General features: G+C 34.6%; 2 protein-coding genes across 2 annotated transcripts; both read left to right on the forward strand.

The window, feature by feature from the left end:
* The first annotated feature begins 1965 nt into the window (after nucleotides 1–1965).
* On the forward strand, nucleotides 1966–3561 carry LOC142619910 (ethylene-responsive transcription factor 5). Its single transcript, XM_075793272.1, has one exon. The coding sequence runs from the start codon at nucleotides 2172–2174 to the stop codon at nucleotides 3093–3095; it is 924 nt and encodes a 307-aa protein (XP_075649387.1). The 5' UTR covers nucleotides 1966–2171; the 3' UTR covers nucleotides 3096–3561.
* A 9159-nt stretch (nucleotides 3562–12720) lies between these two features.
* LOC142619921 (ethylene-responsive transcription factor ERF107-like) lies at nucleotides 12721–13821 on the forward strand. The gene has a single exon (XM_075793301.1). The coding sequence runs from the start codon at nucleotides 12892–12894 to the stop codon at nucleotides 13576–13578; it is 687 nt and encodes a 228-aa protein (XP_075649416.1). The 5' UTR covers nucleotides 12721–12891; the 3' UTR covers nucleotides 13579–13821.
* Nucleotides 13822–23681: the final 9860 nt, after the last annotated feature.

Below are 23681 nucleotides of genomic sequence, written 5' to 3' on the forward strand. Positions count from 1 at the left end.
ATATATATATATATATATTTATTTATTTAAATGGTATATTTATTATAAAATTGGAACACATGCAATTTTTTTTTTGTTGAGAAAAGGAACATATGCAACTATATAATGACTACTTTAATTATTACTTATGCTATAATATTTGACAAATTGAAAAAACTAAATAAAATCAAAGAAAAATATATTTATAACCTCCTCCATATTCAAATTTATCAAATATAAAAGTGTTAATACATTATATGTAAGTCAAAACAATTTTTTTTCCTTATCATATTCATCATTGCCTAATCAAATTCATCTCCATGGTCCAAAAGGAAGAGAGAGAGAGAGGGGGGGGGGGGGGCATCATCTGGAGTTAGAGAACCAAGGAAAAGAAAATTTGAAAGTGGGCAAATGTGTGATCTGAAATTTTTTAGGGGGGTAAAAAAAAAAAAAACCCATGCTAGGTCTTTGTATTGAGCTAAGGTAGTTGTAGCTTCATAATTTTATCTAAAAACAAGTAGAAAACATTTGGGCTCAACTCAAAGCCCAAAATTTTAGTGAAAACCCTATCATACAATTTATGTGCATTTCTAATATATCCTTATGATTCGAAACTTTTTATACATAATACGATATATATTACAAGAACAAAGGAGGGGAGGGGGTTTGAACTTTGATCATTTATTAAAAACACCACAAAAATGTAAGTTAAATTTCAAAACTCTAGATACTGATGTATCTACGTAATTTCCATAAAACTAAATATATCATAGTTGTTTGTCCAATTCTATTATAAAAGTCCTTAGTTGGGTCTCAAATGTTCCATTCCATTTGTTGTAATAAAAAAGAATTTTTTTTAATCGATACATTTAAGAGTACTACTATAATATAGCGGGTTAATCATAGAGTAGTTGTAATTATCACACCTTGAGTTATGCCACTTTACTTTAAAACTAATTGGTGATGAAAAAAACATTCAAATCTTTTATGGCATTCGACATCACGCCTCGTGAGCATGTATTTAGAGCGGTTATGAGGAGTTGAATTTTTGTCCCCCCAACAATCCACCATTCACAATGACATTCCTGTAACTTGAATCCATAACCTTGGCTCTGATACTATTTTTCAGACTATAAACTATGTCACTGCACCTCAAAATCAATTGATAATGAAAAAAATACACTTAAGATCTTTTATAACATTTCCGCGAACTTGTTTTTAAACCTGTTGTCGGAGTTGATTGTGGTTCCCAACAATCCCCCACGCTCACAATGGGCAGTACTCTAATATATTGGGCCAATAATGGGGTAGTTCTAACTTCTTATCTTTAAAGAAAAACAATGGACGTACTGGCTGATGGTGTGGATAAAGAAGCTAGCGTCACCGCTATGCTCATCTCTATCCAATTCAAGAATTAAAGTAATGTTTTTTTCATAAGTGACAAAGTTTTTTCCATTTTACTGTACCACGTGAATCCATGCCTTGTTCTCAAATTAAAAATGCAAACAGTGCTAAAAAAACAAAGATATATTAACTTAACCCTAAATTTTTAATTATTTTGAAGGATGTGGGATGCATTAATGTAATCTGAACCACAGATTCATTATTTGAAGGATGTGGGATTCATTATTGTAATCTGAACCACAGAATTAATTAAACCAAATTATAGTTTTAGGTACAAAGCCTGTTTGGGGGCATAAAATATGGGGATCCGGTGTTGCAATTCACCTTCCTCTTTCTCACAATATATTTTTTTATTTTAATTTTACATTTTAAATTTTTATTTTTTATTTTTTGTTTTTGTTATTTTATATTAACTTTTTTTTAATTAATGGTTGAGATTAATAGAGGACCCTCCACAGTTAAAAAGAAACTGACAAACTCAGAAAAGACAGCTCCACTTGCCAATATGATGCTTCTTTCCTCTATCCTCGAAGCTAATGTGAAACCAACCTTTTCCCCTCTCCTTCCTATTTCCCACACACAAAATTCATGCTCTTATATACCTTCACCACACTCCTTTTCTTCCACTCAAACCTGTATTCCCATTCCTAGATTTGAATTTCTACACACAAACTACCCTCCCTCTCTCACTCTCTCTCTCTCTCTCTCTCTCTCTATATATATATATATATATATTAATCATCATCGTTAATCACCACACACACAACCACAACCACAACCAGAACTAGATGGCATCTATAGATGAATCTTCAACCTTAGAACTCATTAGGGAACATCTTCTCAATGATTTTGCCTCCATGGAGAGCTTCATCACTAATCTGAATCATTCTATCTCCAACAATATCTCACAAAGCCAGTCAAACCAAACTGAAAGCACCAACACAGATGTTGAAATCTCTGATTACTTGCTACCCAAAGAAGAACCAATCAACACCGATCCTTCCAACTATTCCAATCTTGAAACAAAACCCACAAACCCCCACTCATCAAAGCCTCCTAAAGGTCCAAAACCTTCAAACTTAAGCCATCGCCGTCCATCCTTGAACGTTGCAATACCTCCACCAACAACAACAACCTTTGTTGGCCTGAATTCATCACAGCCCATGTTGGTAACTACAAGTAAGCTCAATGCTTCGGACTCTAATAATGAAAGTAAGCATTATAGGGGCGTTAGGAGAAGGCCATGGGGGAAGTTTGCAGCTGAAATACGTGACCCCAATAGGAAAGGCTCAAGGGTATGGCTTGGAACCTTTGATACCGCCATAGATGCTGCTAAAGCTTATGATAGGGCTGCGTTCAAGTTGCGTGGAAGCAAAGCTATACTGAACTTTCCTCAAGAAGCTGGGAACTCTTCTTCTGAGTTCGATGTTGCTGATACTGCAGAAGTGTGTACTGGTAAGAAAAGAAACAGAGAGTGTGAGAGTGAGAGTGAGAGTGAAGAGAGGAAGGAGATGAAGAAAGAGAAGGTAATCATGGCTGAGAGTGTTTCACTTTCAAGCTCAAGCTCAAGCTCAAGCTCTGTTTGTCCATTAACGCCGTCAAGTTGGACTGGTGTATGGGATTTTGATGGCAAGGGAATTTTCAGTGTGCCTCCGTTATCGCCGTTATCTCCGCATCCTTCAATGGGATATTCTCAGCTTTTGGTTATATGAGAGAGATAAGACATATCAAATCTGCTAATGGTGGTGGTGGTATCACAGACTGGAGAAAAAGCTATTGTACATATGTATGTTTTTACACACATTTACTCCCACTCAAGAAAATAACTAAAATAGTGACTTCAAGTCACTATTTTAGTTATTTTTTATAATGTGTGTATAAAAGTATGTGTCTAATAACTACTGCCTCGTAGAATTTACTAAGCTTGGAAATATTAGAAGAGTCTCTCATTAAGTGTGGGAAATGTAGATTGGTTTAGAGGATGATAGTAAGGACACTTATGGTGTTGAATTTTTTCTATTCATTTATGTCTCGATGCTTTTCTAACCAAGATACAGACTTGGACTTTTATTTGCAATGGATGGTTAGAACTAGAGTTTTACTTTTCTTTCCTTCCTCTTTGTTTTGGGTGGTTAATGCTGTACATATGGTCTTCAAATTTTAATCTCTCTTTCCAAATTGACATTGTACTTTTCAATGTTTCATTTCAGTTTCTATATTTTTTTTTTTCAAATGTTCCAAAAACATCGTGATGTATTGTCAATTAATGGGTATAAAATGTTGACGTGAGAAGGAGAATTCATCTAACTCAAATCATTTGCATGACATTGGAGCCCAAATGTCAAGAAGTATAATTAAAGGAGGGAAAAAAGATGCCCCCAAAAACGACTCTGGTAACTAAGAACTACTACACAAATCTGGCCATCCTCCAAACCAGCCAACATCCCAAAATCAAGGACCGAAACAATGACCAAAATCAAATATTGTTACTTCCAGATTCTCAAAAAAAAAAAAAAAAAATTGTTACTTCCACCAATCATAAATTTGCTACTAGAGATTATTAGCATCATTTATCAAGATGAAACTCGACAATTTTTTTTAATCATGAAAATCTCCTATGATTAATTCTGTACTAGGTTTCTCAAAAAAAAAATCTGTACTAAAATTCAAAGTAATTTCTATTGACTCTAAAGCTAGAAAATATCTTAAATTCTCGTATATAAACAATTTTATATTGTCATATACTCTCTAGCACCTAATTCCATATCTAAAAAATATTTTATTTAAAAGGGAAAAATACAAAAGACGTCCCCTAAACTTTGGGTCAAAATCAAACCGACTCCTTGTTCTTTATTTTGAAATAATAAGACTGTACTTTAAAAAATTTCTAAATTGATGTTTTTGTTATTATTTTGTTTAAGAAATTCAAATAAATTTTAAAATAATGTTTTCAATATGGAGGCACCATAGAAGGGGCACTACAAATTTTTTTAAGAAGGGGCATAGCGCATTGGTGTGAATTAGTTGACAATTTCTATTTTTTAAGGACTCCTTTAATTGGCCAACTTAATTGTTAAGGGAAAATTAGATACACCTTTCAAAAATTTTAAATTCAAATTTGAAATCTATGTATTTTAATTTTTTTAAAACTATATCTATACTATATATAAGAGGATTACCTTTTTTGCACTGGACCTTTGGTTCAAAAATACTCGTATTAGTGAATGATAACTTCACTTAAAAATAGGGTTATAAATGTTAAATAATAATTTTAATTTTAAATTCAAAAAAATCCTAAAATTTAGGATTTTTTTTGCTTAAGGTTCATCTTTTTATTCCCTAAAATTTATCATTTTTATTCTTTTTTCAAATGAATAAAAGTAAAACACCCCCAATTAAAAAAAATTAAAAACTAAGAGAACTCCTAAAATTTAACATTTTTTCCCCTAAGGTTCATCTAAAGTTTATCCTTTTTTATTTGTTTGAAAAATTTTAAAAAAAAAATTTCATATTATAATAGATGCAAATTATTAACCTTTATAAAAAATAAAAAATAAAAGAGCCTCTGAATACATGCGTGTGCTCAAAAGTTAGTATATTTTATTAAGTAATTACTTGTGGGGCATGACAACTCATACCCCACAAGTAGTTCCATCTCTAGTTACCACTTACCAGCAATATAAGAAGTCATGGGGTGATGTGGTGACGGGTGAGAGAGTAACGGTTGGAAAGATGTTTCATATGCAACTTTTTTTTTTTTTGACATGAATTACATGAAAATCTAGTTTATCATGTCGATATTTTTAATCTATCAATTGATGACAAGGACATTTTTGAAACATTTCAAAATATATTGGGACTAAGATTATTAAACATTCAAAAGTACATAAACGATTCTGAAATAAGGATAAAACTTAGAGAAAATAATTTAACCAATTTTCTTTGGTACATTGTTTCTTAACCTAAACTGCACATGCATGTTCTAGTCTACATATTAATATTAGCAACTTGTTTGGTGAGGTAGTCTAAATATCAGTTTTTAGTATTTAAATATTGAAAATTATGAACCCAAAAAATAATAATAATAACGCGTAAGGTAATGGATTTCTTTTAAGAGTGTTTGAGTTATGTTTCTAATTTGAGGGTGTTTGAACACTGAATTTAAAAAACTTTTCTTACCAGTTTTCAATTTTCAAATAACATCGTTCAATGGCATTTTTGTAAATATGTTAAAAACCGCAAGTCCCACCTAATTAGACCACACTTAACAGAACTTCTTCTCTCTCTCATGCCCCCAAGACTTCTTTTCTCTCTCTCTCTCTCTCTCTCTCTCTCTCTGTCTGTCTCCTACCATTCAGGTTTGGCTTCCCTCTAACGCCTCATGTGGTGCCTGGCCCAAGGTGCCTGATGAGTTTTTGGGTCAAGCTCCCAATTTACTTGTTTTTTTATGGGTGTGAAATTTCCTACAATGGGAAAATCTCCTGAAGTCAACCCAACAACTCATGAGAAGGTATTTTAGGCCTAATTTGTATTTTGTTACCCTGTGTGTGTGTGCTTCCCGAGAAGGCTCAAGCTAGGTGGTGCTGAGCTAACTCCTTTTTGGTCGTTCCTCTCTTTTGTCTCATGTGGCTCTCCCTGAAAAATTGCCAACCCCCTCCCTCTAACTATCAGCCTCTATTTATAGACTTTCCTTAGTGGGGTTGTCATGATGAGGGGTAGTTTTCCATGTTGGTGGGTCCCTTTGGGATATATTCCTGACCAGATGGGACCCACCTCTCATGACTGACGCGACCCTCTTGAGTTTGGATTCCCAACTTTAAGAACAGATCAGTTCAATATTGAAGAGAATAATTTCTTACTCCAAGACAGCCTGGATGTGGCCGAGGAAAGAAGAGAGGTGGCAATGGTAAAGATGGCACATTACCAACAAAAACTTAAGCAAGGCTATGATAAGGGGATTAGGTCAAGGCCTCTGGCGTCAGGGGATCTGGTATTGAGGAAAGTGGTAGGAACAACAAAGAACCTTACTTGGGGAAAAGTGAGTCCTAACTGGGAAGGGCCATATAGGATCAATTCCATTGTTGGCATTGGGGGGCTTATTACTTAGAAGATATAGATGCAAATGTAGTTCCTCGCCCTTGGAATGTAAACAATCTTCGATGTTATTATTATTAATGTTATGAATTCTTTTTCCATTCATATCTTTCTTAGTTCCGTTGCATTGTGGATGTTTTGGCTGCAACAATCAGTCTTTGAGATATTCTAAGTGTTAAATAGAATCTAGGCCTTGTTTAGCTCATCAGGTCACAAGTCTAAGGTAAATTAATATTGCATGAAATATTCTAAGTGTTAAACAGAACCTAAGCCTTATTTGGCTCCTCGGGTCACAAGCCTAGAGTAAATTAATATTATTTGAAATATTCTAAGTGTTAAACGGAACCTAGGCCTTATTCGGCTCCTTAAGTCACAAACCTAGGGTAAATTAACATTTTTTGAAAAACTCTATGTGTTAAACAGAACCTAAGCCTTGTCCAGCTCTTCGGGTCACAAACCTAGGGTAAATTAATATTGTTTGAAAAACTCTAAGTGTTAAGCAAAACCTAGGCTTTGATCGGTTCCTTAGGTCACAAACCTAAAATAAATTAACACCACTTGAGAAAACTAATGAGTATTGACTAGAGTGGGGGCCTTGAGTGTTTCCTAAGGTTTCAGGATTCATGCTAATGGATCTGCTGTGAGTTAGCAAGTTCAATTTGTAGCCAGTGTTGGTTGGAATTTCTCCTAAGTTCCATGAGTCAGTCTATTAATTTTATCACAACTCACTCCAGATTAGATAGAAAGATAAGAAGTATTTAGTGAATGAATTACAGGTTAATGTGATGAAATTGCTATAAATGAGGTACAAGAGTGTAAGACATAAACTAAAAAATATAAATTACACAGTTAAAGGAGTATGAGATAAGCAATAAAAGAAAAAGGGGCCTATTACATTTGAGCCTCATTACAAAATGGTTGTCTATCTCTTGGCTCGAGGTGGAGTTATGCTCACGCTTCTTTCCCCTTTCCCCCTTTCTTCTCTTGATCTTTATCTTTCTTCTTCTTCTTCCTCTTCTTCTTCTTCTTCTTCTATTAGGTCACCTCTGTTGTTTCCTCCTTCTCTACATCCACCACTTAGGTCTCTTGGGGCTGCTCTTGCTCCTAGTTTTGGGTAGGGCCAGCAAAAGGAGTAAAGGCAAGCTTGTCTAAAGAGGAGGGGGGAGCGGAGCTGGGATTAATTAGAGGCTGAAGAGGAGTAAGCGCCACGCATAAGGCTGGGGGATAGCACACCTTATCAGGAGCCCTAAGCTCTAATTCGGTGCCAATCCCAACAGCACTTAGGGTTTAGCCCCACACTTCTAGACAAAACGCCCGAGCAGCGTCCCTAAGCTGGGCAGTGAGGCTTTTAGCGGCCTTAGTCATGCCCACGTCATAGGCTGCTGCTCGGCCTGGGACATCTCTGCCTCCTTAGCCTCCAGCTGCTTTTATGTTTGCTTTAACTCCACCAGAGTCAAAACCATTTTATTCTTGGCCTTTCTCTGGGCCTCCAAGGCTTCAGCAGTTTGTTTTTCAAAACTTTTAAGGGCCGACTCAGCATTCTTTTGGGCCCTTTCCACCTTGGATAGCTAGGCAAGAATTTGTTTAAGCTTCTTGTCTGCCTTTGCATAGGCTTTTTCAGCAGCCTCTAGCTTATTCTCTGCCTTTCTTGCCAAGTCCAAGGAATGGTCTACCCATTCTTCGGCCATAAAGGTGGCTTGGACAAACTACAACAAAATATAGTAAGTGTCAGTTAAGGTTTATACAATTTAATGTGGCAGGCTAAGGAAAGTAGTTACATACCTTAGCTAAGTCTTGCTTCAAGGATAGGAAGACCTCTCGCTTCCTAAAGGATCTCAGCTCTGCCATGTCTTCTGGCAAGCATAAGGCCTTCTCTAGACACTCGGCCACCAAGCCTGAGCTTCCCTTTTATAAGTCCCTCAGATTGGCGTCATCTAGTATCTGGGTTGCCAAAACTAAGGGTAAAGAAAGGCCTCCAAATAGAAGGCTTCTTAGACTGGTCTCCCCCAAGCTCCTTCGTAATCCCTGTGGAAGATGACTTCTTTTGTTGCCCCCTCCCTGTTCAGGCTTCTTTGGAGGGGGGCTGGTGGGAGGATTGAGTAACCACCCTCTCCTCGGCACCTTTTATGCCTTTGCTTCCTTAGGTTCTTTTTCTTTTCTTATCCTCAGCTTCAACGAATGATATGCACTTCATGGCAGGAGTAGGTGATTAAGGCACCACCGCCATGGTTGGGGTGTAACCCCCAGCATAGGCATTAAGCAGAGCTAGCAGGTCTGGCGTTTTTCTTCAAATCCCATGCCTTCTGGGATGTCTGTGGCCTCTTGATTGACGCTAACTTGTGCGGGTTATAGGCGTTTGTGTGAGGTGTTAGGAGTGTCTTCGGGGCCTTCTTGTTGATAGAAGACCTTGAAGTCCTTATCAGTGACCTCTTGAGGGCAGGCTCGGGTGTCGACTCCTTGGCCTCATCGTTCAATGGGATGGGGGGCTCTTGTGAGTAGAGGAGCCTGACAGCTAGTGCTGAAAGTTGGGTGTCCTAAGTTCCGGCGGGAGGAGGTTCGGACCACAAAAATCCAAGACCGGTTACGTCTATTAAAGCCAACCAAGGGTCCTTGGCTTTAATGACTTTCTTCGGGCTTTGGAAATGCTTGGTGGAAGGTTTGTATCCGAGGATGACGTGAGCAACTCGGAGTTGACCGTCCTTATGTAGGAAGATCTCTAATCTGAGAATCAGGTTCAAGTCCGTGAAGTTCACCAGACGTTTAGCTGGGGTTGTGTGGTATTCATCTGCCAAAGAAAAACAATGAGAATTGTGAGGAGATGAGGCAAAGAAAGAAAGAAAGAAAATTTTTACACTAATGAAATTAGGTAACATCCTATGTGCATCAATGGTCCTCGAGAACCCTACTTAGTTCCCCTTCTTGAGTGGGACAATGCAATCCATTGTGTTAGTCTCCCGAGACGATGAAGAAGTCCTCGTCCATGCCTTTGCTTGAGTCACGTAGGCAGGAGATTAACCTGATAGGAGGGACTCTACATTTAATGTAATACTTAGTTTTTCCCCTTTTTGGCAATTGTATACCTAGTTTACGTCATGCCAGGTAAGGTTGGACTCTACATTTAATGTAATACTTAGTTTTTCCCCTTTTTGGCAATTGTATACCTAATTTACGTCATGCCAGGTAAGGTTGGTCCTCATTTAGCATATCTACACACCCAAGGACTTTAAAGACATTTAGGGAACATTGGGCGATAATCAATCTATAATTTGTTAGGAAGTCTCTAGTAACCCTTCTTATAAGGAGTTCCATCCCACCTTCAATGAAGACAATCATAGGAATGACCACGGACTCGGGAGGTTTGTTCAAGGCCCACCATTCATCGTATTCATAGTGCCGAATTTCGACACCATTAGGAATCCTATACTGTGCCCTAAAGACAGCCCTAGCCTAGAGAGTATCCATTAATATAGCGTATCTACCCATGGAGTTTTATGGTGTAAAAGAATGAATTGGTGTAAAGACAAAAACGGGAGAGGGAACACACCTACGAGCAAAGGGAAAAAATCTCCTCGAGAGCTTGCTTCAATTTAGATTGCTAGAATGCATAAATGAGCTTCAACCAGCCCTAGGTCCTCTTTTTATAGGAGTAAAAATTGGGCTGTAAATTTTTTGCTCATAAATAAGAGAAGATAAGGACCCTACGATCCTGATCAAGTCATAGAACGTGGGGAGACAGGCAGCCACCTGACACCATAAATGTGAGATTGTGGATTCTGAAGCGTTAAGTGCATGCTGGAGGTAGGTGAAAGGACGTTACCATGTGGGAATGTGCATGGCACGTGTAACTAAAACTTCGCTTTTACCTCAGGGTTAATAGCAAAAGTTTTAGGGGGCTATTATAGGTGCCCGAGGACCAAGGACCAAGATAAAGTTGAAGAGTCGCATTGTTGGGGGGGGGGGGGAATGCCACAGGCCACAAGTCCGAAGAGGAAGGTTGTTTGGGGAGGGGAAGAGATAAGTCAAAAGGACTCTGAGGTGTATCAAGTGGGAATTAGAGATCATGGGAAAAATTTCTAGTTTGGGGTATTCTGTAGCTTTCGCATTGAATGCTCTGCATCTAACCTCATGGCCGCATTAAATGGTGGGCAACGGCTTTATTAGCTATATTGATGAGGAAGTGACCTGAATTGTGTAAGTCACAGCTAAGCAGACTCTTTACACCACCTTTTTCAAATGTAAAAAGATACTAGTGTCATAATAGGAGGCTGGTTAGGAAGGGATGGATGGTCAAGATGTGAAGTAGGAGAGAGTATATAAGGAAAAGAAGGTTTTCAAAGAAGAGGATTGGGATTAAAAAATATCCTTGAAAAAAGATCATTGAGAGAAGAACATGAATAGTATATTTTTCTGTGAAATTTTGGCCTCCTCAGGCAATCTTGTATTAATACACTGACTTACGTATTTTATAAAACGAGGCCTTCCTCCCTTATTCTCATCCTCGGGCTAAGCCCTCTCTTGTTGTTTGATTCTCTCTCTAACAAATTTATTGATTTGGGCCTAACTTGAACCCAACAAGCTCACTATTCTAAGTGGGCTTAGGCTGACAGAATTTTTGGTCCTTACAAGTAGAATATCAACAAAGGTGGCTAACAATAAGTCAATAAATCCAATAGATCTCAATGTAAAAATTAAAGGGAAACAAAGAGAAAACGTGGTATTTAGATATATGAAAATGATTACTCAAACCATATAAGAATATCAAGTTATAAGAAAATGTCATAAATACAATATTCAAATTGCCATGTCCTATGTATCCTTACAGGAAAGACCACACCCATGTATTGCCCCCATTAGTAGGATCACTGAAAAATAAAATAATTGTTAACCAAATTCACAACATCCACCTCCACAACACCAATTACGTGATCTAAACTATAGCCCACGTATTTCTCTTATGATGGAGTCACTAAAATTATTTCATGGCAAATAATTCAATTAATGTTACATACAAGCCATAAACCCAACCCTACTTTTAGGGTCCGTTTGGTTGGAATGATGAAAAATTAAGAGGATAGAAAATAGAGGAAGGATGAAAAAGTAGGAGGATAAAAAAGTTTTTAGTTTTCTCCATCTGTGTTTGTTGAGAGGGTGGAAAAGTGGAGTGATGGAAAACTTTTTAGTTTGATTGAAAATAAGGTTTGTAGAAATTTACCATCACGTCTCTCTTAAATAATACAAAAGGTAATACATTATACTTTTTTAAAAAATTGTGTATAGGCTTGAAAAAAATTGTGTATAGATGAAAGTGAACATTTTAAAAAATAGTATAAGAAATCATCCAAAAGTGTTTTCTTAAAAAAATAATAAAAATTAAAATTAAGAAAAACAAAGAAGAAAAAGAAGAAGAATCCACCATTTAACAAAACCAAAGAAAAAAAAAATCAAAAACAAAAACAGAAAGTCAAGCGTAACAAAGAGAAAGTAAAAAAAAAAAAAAGCCAGAAACGTTAAAGAGGGGAGGGGCTGTTTTGTCCAAATATTTTTTTCACTTTTCATTCCAATTTTTTTTCCAATTTGAAGAGATTATATTTTAAAGGGAGAGGAGAGAAAACTTATGGGCCCACCACTTTTCTCTCCCCCTCTCCCTCTCCTCCTCTTCCTCTCTCTATTTTACATTCTCCCTATTTTCACCCAACCAAACATACCCTAGGATTTTCTCTAATTCCAATAAAAGCAATAGGATTTTATTTTTGTTTCTTTTTCCTCCTTTTTTCTCTTTTCCTTTGCGGTTGTTTATCCTTTTCACTGGTTAAATGTTATGTACAAGTTGATGATGCGGTAGGTTTAACTCTAGCAACATCTTGCAAATGGTCACTTATAACTTTTCATAGCTTTTGTCTTTTCTCTTGTTTCCAAGAGCTAAGTTTGCATATTGGCATAGTACTAGGGCCTAGGGACCCCCAATAAAACAAGTTGCAAATTTCTGTCTCTCAACCTGTTTGCTGTCCATGTACAAATGCACCCCTGGCACACAACAATCACTTCTTCTGGTAGCTAGATGCCAAATAACAACTTGGGATTCAATATTTGTTGAGTGTAGGTTGCTTTTCTTATTTAATGATAAGGGATAAGATTACAAGTTCAAGTGGTGACACATGGTGTGAAATACGTGTGAGAATCTCCTCCTAATGCATTGGACATCTAGTACAAATCAATACATTATGATGATCAGTCTCGTAAGAAAGGTGCATCCGCTTTGACATATATTGATTTTAACGAGTGGACAAGACAATATTACCATTGCAAAATTGAAAAGTCTTGACTCTTATATATACTCTACTCTCTTTTTTTATTTGACAGTCGAAATATATTAGATATTAAGCTCTCAAAGTCTTTGGCTTTCTAAGCTCAAATATGGCAACACCTGCTGCAAATGAATCCTCAACCATAGAGCTTATCCGACAACACCTTCTTGGAGATTTCACCTCCACTGAATACTTTATTAACAGCCTCAATTTCAGTAGTTCTCCTAAAGCCTATTATGCTACTCAACCTGTCAAACATGAAGCTCAAAGCCCCCCATCTGATTCTGAATCCAATTCTCTCATTTTGGACTCAAACTACCACAACCAACAAGCTTCTGATTTCGAAACAAAACCCCACATTTCAAGTCCAAAGCACTTGTCCAAGAAAGCGTGCATCGAGTCCAAAGTACCTGAAGTAGCTGAAGGTTCCAACAAGGAGTCAGATTATAGTGAGTGGAGGCACTATAGGGGAGTTCGACGAAGACCATGGGGCAAGTTTGCATCGGAGATCCGGGACCCAACCCGGAAGGGGCATCGGGTTTGGCTTGGAACCTTTGACACTGATGTTGATGCTGCTAGAGCATATGATTGTGCTGCCTTCAAGATGAGGGGCCGTAAAGCCATACTGAATTTTCCTTTGGAGGCCGGCGCGTCTAACCACCTTCCGGTGATAGAAACCAACGGCCGGAAGAGGAGGAGAGAGAAGAGAGTGGAGACGCCGGAATCTGATGATGTGGCAGTGGAGAGTTGGGTGTTTTGGGAGAGGGAGGATCAAGAGGAGGATGAGAGTGGTTGATGCAGTTCAACTGTCACCCTAATCTTGAAGAATAGTTATTACGAGTGCTAATATGTTGCTGGGTCTATTTTTAAAGCATATAATGTCGATGTCATAAAAAATAAGTATCTTATTATGCATTCTATATGTAAATATTTTCTCACATGTAGTGAGACTCACATGCATGAACTTAATGTGCTCAGATATGCACATGTGAGCAATGTTGCCTTTATATAAAATACCACCTCCGAGTTCGATCCAAAATTAATGTTAATGCTTTGATCATAAAGATGATGCTAATTACGCTGTTGCGTGGGGAGTGCTAAACTAGTTAGTGGAGTATCCTTTGTGACTTGCCGGATAAGGATTGGTAATTCAAGGCCAATCCAATGAGGTGGAGTAGGAAGAAAAAAAAATAAGAAAAAGATGAGAGGAAGAAATTAAAATGGCTGAGAAAGTACATAATAAGAAGTTGTAGAAAGCTATTCAAAAAAAAAAAAAAAAAGTTGTAGAAAGGATTGTGGCATTGATTCTTGAACTATCTGTAAATTATTTGAATTATTTCGGATTTTTCAATAATTGACCAAAATTGAGACTGTTTTCCTGTGATAAGACAATTTTGTGGATAGTAATCACATGTTATATGTACTTTTCAAGTAAGCTGAGAAAGTGTATCAAGTAATCTTGAGATGTTTACAAACAGGGACCATAATACAATGTTGAGGATGGCAAGCGAATTGGCTTGAGAAGAAGCAAACTACATGAAATTGAGAGTTAACTTCGATATGAAACTTGTGTGGGTAAAAATGGTCCGAATACGCATTTGGGCCTTAGGCCTGATTTGACGGTGTGAGCCAATTCGAACAGAGCCTTTGAGGCCCACAAGCCAGTTCTTGCTAGAAAGGTTGATAAGGTTGTCCGAGAAGAGGCATCTCCTCGGCTAAGTCAAGTGAATATCGTGTGACACGTCATGATGTTTAGGAAGAGAATTCTGGAAAGTTTGTTGGGTAAAATTGTGTTTCACACAGTTATAGAGAGGGGGAACGTATGAAAAATATCAAGGGAAAAGGCTGCTACCACCGCATTAAAGACCATGCACCTACCTCTCTGGCTGCATTAATGAGGAAATGACCTTTGAATAATAATATTCAGTCTTCCAGTTATTGTTTGAAGACTTCAAGAAGGTGGTGGATGGGAGAAATATCTAATCGGGTGATCTGCGCTACATGTGGAAGATGAAAGGGAGAGAAAAAGGGATATAAGAAAGGAAAGAGGCATGAGAAAAAGTGGGGATCAATGAAAAAAGAGAGGAAGGGATAGAGAGAGCACTGTACATATTATCTTCAGTCTTAATCTTTTATTTAAAGAAGGAAAGGCAATATCAGTGATCCTCGGCTTACGTTCGAGGAGAGTTTTCGTTATTTTCATCCATTGATTGAGTAGGTAGTGGCGATCTAGCCCACCTATCTGTTGTCCAATATCTGTAAAGCCTAGGTTTCAAGCCCACGCTCTACAAATTTCATTGTATAAAGCCTTTTGAGCCCGAGCCCATCATCCGTTTGGGTCTGGGTACAAATTATGCTCTTACAATTGGTGCCGTCTGTGGGAAATCTAGTGTGTAAGGAATTGGAACATTATGGCAGGCTCAGATCCGCATCATGCAGAGTCTCAGGGGTCCCAGCGTGAGGATCATTTCCAACGTCTTGAGCGTGAAAGGGATCGGAGAAAAAAGAGAGGAAGGGATAGAGAGAGCACTGTACATATTATCTTCAGTCTTAATCTTTTATTTAAAGAAGGAAAGGCAATATCAGTGATCCTCAGCTTACGTCCGAGGAGAGTTTCCATTATTTTCATCCATTGATTGCGTAGGTAGTGGCGATCTAACCCACCTATCTGTTGTCCAATATCCGTAAAGCCTAGGTTTCAAGCCCATGCTCTACAAATTTCATTGTATAAGGCTTTTTGAGCTCGAGCCCATCACTCGTTTGGTTCCAGGTACAAATTGTGCTCTTACAAAACTTATGAACGAAATTGCCAAAACTAGCCGACCAATGTTTTTAGTAGAGTACACTTTTTGATGAATGGACTACACGTTATTCTCTATTATATGCATACTCCCTTGTCATAATCTATATATATCTAATAATAGGTAAAACTAAGAGAAAATTCAATTAGATTTCAAATTGGAATTTAATTAGAGTCTAATTTTGTGCCACGTGTCTCATCTAATTTAAGTTTTTTTAAATTTTTGTGCCAAGTAAGTTAATTCAATGTAAAAATTAGATTTCAATTAGAGTTTAATTTTGCGACATGTGTCGCATCTGATCTAAGTTTTTTAATTTTTATATCAAACTAATGTGTAACTCCATGCATATGCACGGATACATTTAAAAACAATTACAATTACATATATATAATTTAGAATCTAATTAGATCTAAACTCTTCTGTTTTTACATTCAATAATTTACTTGCTACAAAAATAAAAAAAAAATTAGATGGAACACATGCGCAATTGAACTCCAATTAAAATTCAATTTAGAATCTAATTAAATTTAGATTCTTTAATTTTTGCACCTAATAATTCACTTGACACAAATTTAAAAATTAGATGAAACACGAGGTGAAAAATTAGACTTCGGTTTAGAATTTAATTGGATTTTCTCTTAGTTTTAGCTATTAATATAAATATATATATATATATATATATATGACTTATAAACTTGAATTGTTTTTAGTTATACAAAAAAAAAATGCTCATAAATATAAAATCATTCAAAAATTATATTTTTTATGGTTTATTTATATTGGACTCCTTGTTTTTTACACTAAATTAACTCATTTGACGCAAAAATTAAAAAACTTAGATTAGATGGGACACATGGCACAAATTAAACTCTAATTGAAATCCAATTTTTACATTGAATTAACTCACTCAAAAAAAAAATTTAAAACTTAAATTAAATAGGACACATAGTGTAAAATTAGACTCTAATTTAATTCCAATTTAAAATCTAATTGGATTTTCTCTCAACTTTACCTAGAATCTAATTAGATCTAAACTCTTCTGTTTTTACATTCAATAATTTACTTGCTACAAAAATTAAAAAATTAGATGGAACACATGCGCAAAATTTAACTCCAATTATAATTCAATTTAGAATCTAATTGAATTTAGATTTTTTAATTTTTGAACCTAATAATACACTTGACACACAAATTTAAAAATTAGATGAGACACGTGGTGCAAAATTAGACTTCAGTTTAGAATTTAATTGGATTTTCTCTTAACTTTGGCTATTAATATATATATATATATATATATGATTTATAAACTTGAATTATTTTTAGTTATACAAAAAAAAAGCTCATAAATATAAAATCATTCAAAAATTATATTTTGTATGGTTTACTTATATTGGACTCCTCGTTTTTTATACTAAATGAACTCATTTGACACAAAAATTAAAAAAATTAGATTAGATGACACACATGGCACAAAATTAAACTCTAATTGAAATCCAATTTTAAATTGAATAAACTCACTCAGCACAAAAATTTAAAACTTAGATTAGATGGAACACATGGCGTAAAATTAGACTCTAATTTAATTCCAATTTAAAATCTAATTGAATTTTCTCTCAGCTTTACCTATTATTATTATTATTATTATTATTATTATTATTATTATTATTATTATTATTATTATTATATGAGTTAATTTAGTGTAAAAAACGAGGAGTCCAATATAAGTAAACCATAAAAACATAATTTTTGAATAATTTTATATTTATGAACTATTTTTTTGGTAGAACTAAAAACAATTCAAGTTTATAAATCATATATATTAATAAGTAAAACTAAGAGAAAATCCAAGTAGATTTTAAATTGGAATTCAATTAGAATTGAATTTTGCGCCATGTGTCCTATCTAATAAAAAAAATTTAAATTTTTGAACCAAGTTAATTAGTTCAGTGTAAAATTTGGATTTCAATTAGAATTTAATTTTACAAAACATGTTCCATCTAATCAAAAAAAATTAATTTTTGAACCAAGTTAATTAGTTCAGTGTAAAATTTGGATTTCAATTAGAATTTAATTTTACAAAACATGTTCCATCTAATCAAAAAAAATTAATTTTTGTGCCAAAATGAGTTAATTTAGAGTAGAAAACAAGGAATCCAATATAAATAAATCATAAAAAAACATAATCATATATCTAACACTATATATAAAATTAGAGGAAGAGAGAGTTTGAATGATTTTATATTTATGAGCCTTTTTTATAACTAAAAACAATTCATTTGGCACAAAAATAATATATATATGTATATATATATAGGTAAACTCTAAAGAAAATCCAATTAGATTCTACAATTGAAATCCAATTTTGCGCCATGTGTCCTATTATTTATTTTTAGAGAGAGTTTTTTTTCTTAATTTTGGAATCAAATGTACGACCACATCATAAATATCTATTCAAGTGAGTTATTGTATACAAAAACCAATTGAAATCCAATTTTGCACCATGTGTCCTATTATTTATTTTTAAAGAGAGTTTTTTTTCTTAATTTTGGAATCAAATGTACGACCATATCATAAATATCTATTCAAGTGAGTTATTGTATACAAAAACCAAAAAGTCTAGAATTAATGAACATAAAAATATTTAAAAAATGGACAATTTACATTTTCTACCTAATAACTTTCTTACAAGACTTTTTAAAGAGTTTTAAAAAAACAAGAATAACTATCAATAATATTTAAATTATATATGTAAGATTATTATACTATGCATCTTAATGTATATCTTTTAAGTATATTCATGCATATATATATGGGGTTACAAGCTAGTTGTCCAATAGAGGATATATCTTAGTTCTATAGGAGCAGTCTTTCAAAGCGTGTGAATTCTATAAATATATGAAACTTACATACTGTGAGAGGGTCATTTTATATGAAATCTCAAATAGTATAACTTGTTTAGACTCCAAATTCTTAATTACGGTTTGATTAATTTTATGCTTAACACATTTAATATGAAATATACGTGATTAGTTAATTAATCAATTGAAGCATTCAATAATTGTATGGATGAACAGGTAAGTGCAATGCTAAAATGTAAAAGACAGTGGGTAAAAGAATAGCAAACCCAAAATAACATGGCGATGTTATCGAAGAGGAAAACCAAAAAACTAGGCGTAAAAACCCATCTGCGGCCCTCCAAGTCGAAATGATCCACTAGTGAATAAGTTGAAGTACAAGGATACCAAAAAGGCCCTCCAAGCTTAATCTATCCAAAGTTTTTGAGCCCTCCAAGTTTCAGCTACCAACGGACTTCTCAGAGTCTTGTCTTCCCGCAATACCACCTGATTGCACCGCCAAGTCTTTACCGGCTTATTTTGGCAAATACCCAATACTTCCCAAACTCCAAAACACTCTCTACACTCTAAATATATGTAATTTGTGTTTGGGTACAAATTTCCTCTCAAGGTATAACAATGGAAGAGGGGGGAGAAGAGGCTACAAGAATTTCTCTCTTGAGGATGAGTAGCTCTCTCTAACAAGGTGGGTGTTATAGAAGCTCTCTCTAGGGCTTTCTTCTAAATAGCCTCCTTACAATTTTGTGGATAATGAATGTATATATAGTATCGGTAAAGGGTATAAGAGTCACACTTTAAATCTCAGCTGTCAATGCATCTCGCGAGTTGGCCAACTCGCGAGATGAGTCACGAAACACACTGTCTCTTTAGTTTCCGGCATGTGCTCTTCATGTGACCTTCAGCTCTCTTGATCAAATTTTCACCACTTAAAACTAAACTCATTACAATTAAATCCCGCAAAATACAAGAAAATAAATTAAAGAACTTACAACACTTTTTGTCATGGAATAAAACCAACATAAATATTATGTGAAAAATCATAACTTAACACTATAAAACAGAAGTCGAAGATAATTGCTGGTACAATAAGGCAACAAATTAGTTATGTTCTGTAAATTGGTATCATGGCAAGACAAAAAATAAGATTACTCTTTTTTTTGGTAAAAGAAGAAGATATTTGAACGAAATTCATGCAAAGTAAGCTCTAAGTTAGTTTTAAAAGGATGGTAAAATACTATTTTGGTTCTTAAACTTTACTATAAAAAAAAAAATTTATCCATAAACTTTAAAAAGTTTTTTTTAATTCTTAAACCTTGTAAAAAGTTTTTTTATTAGTTTAGAGACAAATATATGGATAAAAAAAGAATTTTTTTCAATAGTTTAGGAACGAAAAACAAATTTTTGGTAAAATTGAAGGACAGAAAGTAAAACATTTTCAATATTTTAAGGAAAGAAAATGATCATTTCAATAATTTAGGGACGAAAAACGAACTTTTTAAAGTTTAAGAATGAAAAAAAAAAATTTTGATAAAGTTTAAGAACCAAAATAGTAATTTACCATTAAAATAATTACTCACATGGAAAATTAATTGTAGTCTTATGTATATGGATAAAATTTGATTACAAACTTGGTTGTATCTTAAGGTACAATTTCTACTAAAAAAATTAACATAACTACATATTTTGAAAATTTAATCATTGAATTGCATATTATTTATGTTCTCAACACATATGTCAAATTTTGTGTCAATAAGATATTATTTACTATTCAATCCATAAACTTTACATAATTTTATATTACAAAAACTTGAAATTTAAAAATTTGATTGAGAACATAGTTACTGATATTTGATCTTTTGAAATGAAGAATAAAAGAAGAAAATGTAATATAATGATAGATTTATTAAAATTTACATTTAATTAAAAGATATTGAGTAGGGTTGTCTGTTGCCAAACTTTATCCTATGTGTATTATTTTCCATTTACAAATTAAGTACCTTATCACATATGACATGTGTCTAGTTGGAATAGTTTCTCTTCTGTTATTATTTTTTTTTTTTTTCCTTTACTTGCACTAATTTTCATATTAATTAGTAGATACAATCGAGCAGAGATGACACATAATTTAAAGTTCTTTATGTCTTAGAGATATTATCCCATCGAAATGAAACGATATTATATGTTTGCGGATCTTTTTACTTTACACTACCAGTAGTTTCTAGAGTTGAATGTCGGGAATTTTCATATTAATTAGTAGATTCAATAGAGCAGAGATGACACATAATTTAAAGTTCATTATGTCTTAAAGATATTATCCCTTCGAAATGAAACGATATTATATGTTTGCGGATCTTTTTACTTTACACTACCAGTAGTTTCTAAAGTTGAATGTCGGGAGTTGTGATATTTTATTTCAATGTGCTGTGATAGCAATAGCCTATAGAGATTCTATTACCTGTCCCACATAATGAAGCCATGCCCAGTCTTCAATCCTATCTTCTACAAAATCAAATACAAGACTTGAAAGTCTTCATGCATGTGGCTGCATACTTATGTATCACACTATTTGAATGAATTGATTGAGTTACATGGTTTGACAAATTCATTTAGCCGATCGATGAGAGGATAGAATATGTGGTGGTTTGCTTAAAAAGCCGCCTCATATGTGTCTGGTGGTGCAATTGCAACGCCTGGTGTTGCTATCAATCATCAATCTTATAAATATCATCATTATGTTTTTATTAGAGCTTTGTTTTCAAGACTTTTCTATTGCGTAGCTATTTCAAAATCCTGTGAGACTTATTATTCCTAGTGACGTATTATATATGATGCAGGGCAAGTGGAAAAGGGTTTTAGGATCAAATAATTTCAGGTATTGAAAATTTTGAGTGTGATGGTTCAATTATTCTTGGACGTTTAACTTAAAGTATTGAGGAATGACATAAAGTTAAGAAAATTGTGTGTTGAAATCTTGTTCTTAAGGGGGGAAAAGGCACCAGATTATTATTTGCAAGGTGTAAGTAAGGTAGTCCTGACAACCAAGTCAAAGAGGTAAACCAAGTTGAAATGAGCCGAATGTCAAGTTAGCTACTATGTATTCCTATGATAGTCTAAATGCAAAACTTATGTCCAATTTCTTAGGTTTTGTCCTTTAGATTTCAAATTTAATTTAATTAGTGATTATATTGATCAATTCAGTACAAAAGATGTTATGTCCTGGACTCCCGTGATGGCCTGTCGCCTCAATTTATTACTTTCAACATGGATGGGAGTACATTAGGATTAGGTAGTCAAAATGTTGCAAGTGGAGGGGGGCCTAATTAGAAATATATATGGGCATTAGGCACAATACTTTTCAATAAAAATAGGCACTAGTAATACAACAAACAACATTGTTGAATTATGCGCTTTTAGATATTGGATATGGATTAAGCTTAGCATGGGGATTGGGGACAAGGTCATAAAATCTTATCTAAGCGGTAACTTCAAAGTTTGTAATCTATATATATATAATAGGTGAAGATGAGGGAAACTCAAATTAGAATTCTAAATTAGAGTTACAATTTTACGTTATGTGTTCTAAATTATTTATTCTTAAGAGTTTTATTTATTAATTTCAAAATAAAATGTGAGGCCACATCATAAACATTCATCCAAGTGAATTATTAAGTACAAAAATCAAAGAGTCTAGAATAAATGAATTGTAAAAAAAAGTGTCTTACAATAATTTAAAAAAAACATGAACAGTTTATATTTTATACCTAATAATATCCTTACAAAATTTTTTAAAGAGTTAACAAAATATAAAAATGAAAATTAATAGTGTAAGCGCACAATTGCACCTGGCCCCAAGAACAGTTATGGGCTCAGGCCCAATGAGCCTTAAACAATATGAATTTGTAGAGTGTGGGCTTGAAACCCAGGTTAGAAGTGTTTTGGGATTAAATGACAAGCCAAAGACTATAAACACTTGGAGACAAAAAGGAATATTGTAAATCAACCTCCTCGGACGTAAGCCAAGAGTTGTTCTTATATTATCACTTTCTCTTTTTAGATTACAAAAGGTCACCCACCTCTTTCTGTTCTAGGTTGCTCCTTAAATACTCTTCTTTTTGATACTTTGTACACGTGTTGCCCTAACTCCCCCTTAGCCTAGATATTTCTTTTCTCAGTGCCTTTGAATAGTAACCAGAAGTTTCCCTTCCACTATTCAGGTGTCACTTCCCCATTAATGCGGCCAGGGTGGTAAGTACAGGGTCTTTAATGTGGAGGTGGCAGCTTTTATCTTTGGTATTTCTCTGACATCGGTGCTTCTAGGACATTCAAGAATTCATCCCTTTTAACCGTTGGTCTTGACCGTGTCATTCCCTAACCTTTACAATGAAGTCCCGGAATCTCCGATGTCCGTCCGAGGGGAAAAATCATCATCGGCTGTACTCTCGGACCTGGCGTATGGCGGCCACAATACTAACAAGTTATAAACCGGGAGAGGTCGGCGCCTTCTTTGCACAAGGCCCATATACCCATCGGGGTCTTTTTACTCCCCACAAATAGTATTTAAATTATAAATATGAATTATATTATGCATCTTATTATATATCTTTAAGTGTATCCATGCATATATATGGAATTAAGCTAGTTAATTAAATAACAACTAATAATGTTTGGACACTGGATATTTTTATTTTAGTCGGTGACTGTAGGAATTTATTAGCTCACAATTAGACAATCCATCCATGTCACGTATACCGTGAAGCTAATAGATGTGCAAATTGCAAATAGACTGACAAAGAGAGCAAGAGAGCAAGAGAGCATAATGGAAGAATTTGACAATTACCCATAATGTATCAATGTTTTATAACGGACATGATGAAAGTGTGGACCTTTAAAAAATGCCACATGGTCTGCTAATTTTGCACGGACCCTCTTATAAATATTAAAAACACCCCACCTTCTAACAAAAAATTAAATTAAATTTTAATTAATGTGAAACATCTTGAAATTGTTACTAAATATTGTCCTGCTTTGAAATGTGGCACTCGGCAAATTTATGAAGGTGGATGGATGACTAGTCGGCTGTGATCTAAAAGTTGTTCGTGTCTAGTTGTTTGTCAATTAAGATAGAGCCGTAAAAGTAGTCGGTAGCCATTCCAAGTTGGATGCATTGGATTTCAGTAAAAGGCAGATAGAGATGGCTTGGTGACAGGTTGCATTCGAAAAAGGCAGAGTAGTCGACCTAGTTG

Source organism: Castanea sativa, chromosome 12, assembly GCF_040712315.1.
Source record: "Castanea sativa cultivar Marrone di Chiusa Pesio chromosome 12, ASM4071231v1".
Classification (NCBI taxonomy): domain Eukaryota; kingdom Viridiplantae; phylum Streptophyta; class Magnoliopsida; order Fagales; family Fagaceae; genus Castanea; species Castanea sativa.

Coding starts and splice junctions, on each gene's coding strand:
- LOC142619910 (XM_075793272.1), top strand. CDS start 2,172: ATGGCATCTATAGATGAATCTTCAACCTTAGAACTCATTAGGGAACAT.
- LOC142619921 (XM_075793301.1), top strand. CDS start 12,892: ATGGCAACACCTGCTGCAAATGAATCCTCAACCATAGAGCTTATCCGA.